Source organism: Sinocyclocheilus grahami, unplaced genomic scaffold, assembly GCF_001515645.1.
Source record: "Sinocyclocheilus grahami isolate Dianchi unplaced genomic scaffold, SAMN03320097.WGS_v1.1 scaffold253.1, whole genome shotgun sequence".
In the NCBI taxonomy this organism is placed as follows: Eukaryota; Metazoa; Chordata; class Actinopteri; order Cypriniformes; family Cyprinidae; genus Sinocyclocheilus; species Sinocyclocheilus grahami.
In genome coordinates, this window is record NW_015505432.1 from 294,247 (window position 1) to 299,720 (window position 5,474).

The 5,474-nt window shown below is 35.5% G+C and overlaps 1 protein-coding gene across 1 annotated transcript in view; it reads left to right on the forward strand.

Annotated features, from left to right (window-relative positions):
• LOC107598565 (protein phosphatase 5, catalytic subunit) overlaps positions 1 to 5,474 on the forward strand; it is a 20,647-nt gene that overhangs the window by 812 nt on the left and 14,361 nt on the right. The window contains exons 2-4 of the mRNA XM_016289939.1: positions 1,141 to 1,382; positions 4,563 to 4,710; positions 5,253 to 5,374. Coding sequence (XP_016145425.1) covers positions 1,141 to 1,382; positions 4,563 to 4,710; positions 5,253 to 5,374 — 512 coding nt within the window. The remainder of the gene's footprint in view (positions 1 to 1,140; positions 1,383 to 4,562; positions 4,711 to 5,252; positions 5,375 to 5,474) is intronic.

Sequence of the window (5,474 nt, forward strand, 5' to 3'; positions counted from 1 at the left end):
TCTTGATTGAATCAGTGATGTCTGTGTGTGTCTGTGTCGTGTGTGTCTGTGTCGTGTGTGTCTGTGTCGTGTGTGTCTGTGTCGTGTGTGTCTGTGTCGTGTGTGTGTGTGTCGTGTGTGTGCGTCTGTGTCGTGTGTGACTGTGTCGTGTGTGTCTGTGTCGTGTGTGTCTGTGTGTGTGTCTGTGTCGTCGTCTGTGTCGTGTGTGTCTGTGTGTGTGCGTCTGTGTGTGTGTGTCGTGTGTCTGTGTCTGTGTCGTGTGTCTTTGTGTGTGTCTGTGTCGTGTGTCTGTGTCGTGTGTGTGTGTCGTCTGTCTGTGCGTGTGTGCGTGCGTGTGTGTGTGTGTGTGTGTGTGTGTGTGTGTGTGTGTGTATATAATTCATAAATATACATAATTTTTCTTATTTAATTTTAAATGTTATATATTTGTACTCTCATACACGTCTCTTTTTGACACTGAAATTAGAGAATGTAGTACCAAATGTAGTGTGTTTTTATTAATAGTATTATTAATGTCGTTATTATTACATTTAGGTCCCTCTCGTTTTGAAAATGCTTTAATATTTATGCTCTGTTTAGTTTGGCTTTTTTTATATTTTGGGTTACAGAGACCATAAATACATTTCTTTGTAAAAATAAATAAAATAAATAATAATAATATTTGCGTATTTTTAATGTAACGCTGTTTTGCTTGTTATTAATGGTAAACAATACAGCATTTACTAAAACAATGACTAAGACTTAAATGAAAACTGAAAATGTAAAAATACAGACTGACTCAAAATCGTAATAAAACTAAAATAGTATCTCAATGATACTAAAATAAGACGGGTAAAGTACGCTAAGATGTAATAATCACCTTACTAATTACTGATTACGTGTGGGTTTTTAATCACATTTACTAATCATGGAAAAAGTAACAATTTCTAATTACTTAAATTGCAAACGCAACGAGTGTCACACACTTCCACTTTCTCCATTTGACTCTTAAAACTTATATTGGGATTGTCAATTAACATGATTCAGATGTGACCGTAACATTTTAGTCCGATAGAGTTCAGTATTTTGCTCATTTCTAGGCACTTCTAGGCACCCAATGCTCTGTGATGTGTTATGATTCATATACTGCTCTGATTTCAGATAAAGACTATGAGAACGCCATCAAGTATTACACGGACGCACTGGAGCTGAACCCCAGCAATGCCGTCTACTACAGTAACAGGAGTCTGGCGTACCTGCGCACCGAGTGCTATGGCTATGCTCTGGGGGACGCCACGAGGGCCCTGGAGCTGGACAAGAACTACATCAAGGGCTACTATCGGAGAGCCACCTCCAACATGGCCCTGGGCAAGTTTAAAGCAGCACTCAAAGATTACGAAACGGTGAGACTCGGTATATTCTCATCACTCTAATATAGTGTTTCCCCTGCCATTATATTAAGGGGGCGGCCCGCCCCCCCAACGGCCCCCCCACCCCCCTTGAAGGTCAAGTTAATTTTATTTAATTGTATTTTCTCTATAGCGCCAGATCACAACAGAAGTCATTTAAAGTTACCTTTCCTATAGAACAGGTCTATACCTTGTTCTTTCATTAAGCAAACTAAATAGCCTTATGTTTTTTATCTTATTTACACGACGGCATGTCATTTCTGTCGCTACGTTACTTGGTCGCGCTCTCTGTATCACGCACAGCGGAGTTCCGCCACTCTCTCTCACACACACACACACACACTCTCTCTCTCACACACTCTCACACACACACACTCTCAGACTCTTTCACCCTCACACACTCTCTCTCTCTCACTCACTTTAAATATGAATTCTGCGTGTCTCTGTGTTAATGAATGGCACAGACGCACGGTTTTGTTTACTACTCGTACTGAAGCGCGTGTGATGCTTCCGGTGATATTAGCGTCTGCCGTCTCACTAATGAGGACATAAACACATGAACTACATCTCCAGAACTGCTCTGAGAGTCACTTCATCAGCATCTGACCGTTTCTTTTGAGTAAAACTATCCTCACATCACATACACACAGAAATGTAAATGTATTCACAGCAACCCGTCAAAATAAAAGTTCGGTTTAACTTGAGGGCATTGTGACAGAAATATATTACTATTGTTCAGTAGTATGTACGTAACAGACTGCTACTACTACTAAAATTATTAAATTAAAACCTTATTTTTAAGGAATAAGCATACAATATTTCTTAAATGTTTTAATTGTAATATTAAATGACCTTTATTTTCCAAAAAATAAAATGTTTAATTTTCATTACTTAAAAGATAGATTAAATGAATATTTTATGCCTTAAAAATGTAAATACACAACACAGAATTTCTGAGCAAAAAATCATAAGGCTATTGTAAGAATAAATGAAACTTAATGTTTTATGCTTTCAAATAATTAGACATGCTAAAACAGAATTTGGTAACAATAAAACATTAGGTTGGAAAAAATAAAACATTTCATAGGGCCCTAAACATGTAATTTTTCTTAAACTTTTAATAAATTGATGTTAAATCAAGTTTCATGATTTTAATTACTTAGACATGCTTTTTAATTAATAAAATGTAATTTAACCATTAAAAAGGAGTCCAGCGAAGAAGAAAAAAATGGAACCGTAAAGCCGTAAAACTAGGGGAAACACTGTTTTTAGATAAATATATTTTATTGATGCAGCAAAATTTCTGCATTTAAAAATATTCGGCTGAAACAGCAGTTTCTGGTTTGCGTCAACTTGACTAAATATTATTTGTAGAGCACCTGTCATCCAATAATCACAATACGTCTGGTGCTTTAACATGAAACAAGCGCGAAATAAACGTGAAGTTATGTTGAAAGAAACCGTACAGCTTACGTCATGCAGCCTATTTCAACCACGGAGAGACCTCAATGAAACGACTTGTTAACAACATGTCACATTCACCTCAGGAAAGACATTCAATGTACATGGACTCTAAAGTCGGCTAGAAAAACAAGAAGAATGCACTATATTACATATTCATTAAACCTTTACTTAATCTGTTGTCTTCATTATTTAATGTATGTTTGAATAAATCTGTCATGAAAATAAGTTTTTACAGCTCTGTTTAAATGTTTATATTTCAGTAGAAAAACAATTCACTTAGTAAAAGAATTTACAATTTATTTTTCTGAAACATCCCGGATTTTTGGCTCAGAATTTTCATTTTGGTGAATATATATAAATGATAATCATGTGCTAGGTTAGTATTAGGAAAGAAAACATCTCTTTTCTGAGTCAATGTTGATTTGTGATTTCTCATATGTGTCCCTGGAGCACAGAAGCAGTCTTAAGTCGCTGGGGGATATTTGTAGCAATAGCCTACAATACATTGTATGGGTCACAATTATCCATTTCTCTTTTATGCCAAAAATCATTAGGATATTAAGTAAAGATCATGTTCCATGACGATATTTTGTAAATTTCCTACCGTAAATATATCAAAACTTAATTTATGATTAGTAGTATGCATTGCTAAGAACTTCATTTGGACAACTTTAAAGATGATTTTCACAAATTTTTTATTTTTTTGCACCCTCAGATTCCAGATTTTCAAATAGTTGTATATCAGCCAAATATTGTCAGATCCTAACAAACCATACATCAATGGAAAGCTAATTTATTCAGCTTTCATGTGATGTATACATCTCAATTTAAAAAAATTGACCCTTATGACTGGTTTTGTGCTCCAGGGTCACATATGAAAATAACCAAAGTATGTAGGTCTGTGTGAGAATTAGGGTTGCAAAGGGGTGGAAAATTTCCAAAAATCCCTGTAATATTTGCAAAAAAAATCCTGGAAAGTGTCCAAAATTTCTGGAATATTTCCTAAATTTACTGGACATTTTCCGCCTTTTTGCAACCCTAGTGAGAATGCAATCGTTTCAAGCAACACTTCTTTGTTTAAGAACTTAAAAAGCAAATAACCCTAAGAACGAGTCACTCTTTTCTATGTGCAGCTCCTAAAGTAACTGTTCTAATGCCAGACACAGTTCTAAGATGTACTTCAAATACAGTTTCTAGCCTTAAAACACACAAACTTGACTTGATTTATTTTTATTTTTTGTAAAAGATACATCTCAATTTTAAAAAATTGACCCTTATGACTGGTTTTGTGCTCCAGGGTCACATATGAAAATAACCAAAGTATGTAGGTCTGTGTGAGAATTAGGGTTGCAAAGGGGTGGAAAATTTCCAAAAATCCCTGTAATATTTGCAAAAAAAATCCTGGAAAGTGTCCAAAATTTCTGGAATATTTCCTAAATTTACTGGACATTTTCCGCCTTTTTGCAACCCTAGTGAGAATGCAATCGTTTCAAGCAACACTTCTTTGTTTAAGAACTTAAAAAGCAAATAACCCTAAGAACGAGTCACTCTTTTCTATGTGCAGCTCCTAAAGTAACTGTTCTAATGCCAGACACAGTTCTAAGATGTACTTCAAATACAGTTTCTAGCCTTAAAACACACAAACTTGACTTGATTTATTTTTATTTTTTGTAAAAGTTTTTTGTGCTGCTGTCTTTTCATTGCTAACAGGTAGTTAGAGTTCGTCCCAATGACAAAGATGCCAAGATGAAGTACCAGGAGTGCAATAAGATCGTCAAACAGAAGGCCTTTGAGCGGGCCATCGCCAGCGACGAGCTCAAACGATCAGTCGTAGACTCCTTAGACATCGAGAACATGAGTAAGTGCTTGGAGAAGGTTACCGTTATTAGGAGCAAATTATGCTTAATCACAAGCAATAAACCCTAAACATAACCCTATGTGTTATTATAAGTAATATCACTCAATACTTGATTTTAGAAATTACTCAATTTCAACACCTTCAATTGAAGTGTTAATTATTTTTTTTTGTGCTTGTCTTATTTCCCATTTTCCCGTATTGCTCAAAGCATTTGAGAAAAATGCTGATGTTATTTTCATGGAAAAATTATTTCATTGTAGTAATAAGGTGGCCTAACAAAAATGCTAATTATAGGGTCAGTTATTATGAAACGTTATGTACAATATTTGGCTTTGACAAAGCAGCAGAAGTGTGTGGTACGGAGACATTAATTGATGACATTACGTCTTTTCATTGACCTGCTGCGAAAATGAAAAAAATAAAAATAAAGGAAAATTCTTTGCAGTTGAAAAATATTTAAGAATATAAATTATTAATGATTTTTAATAATTTAGAGATACTATGATCTCTCTCTCTTTTTTTTTTAAATTCTCTTCCACCAGCAATTGAGGATGACTATGCTGGACCTAAACTTGAAGATGGGAATGTTACACTGAAGTTCATGAAAGACTTGATGGCCTGGTTCAAAGACCAGAATAAACTGCACAGAAAGTGTGCTTACCAGGTGAATGCTCTTCTCACACACACACGCGCACACAGACACGCGCACACAGACACGCACACAGACACAGACACACACACACACACAGACACGCACACACACA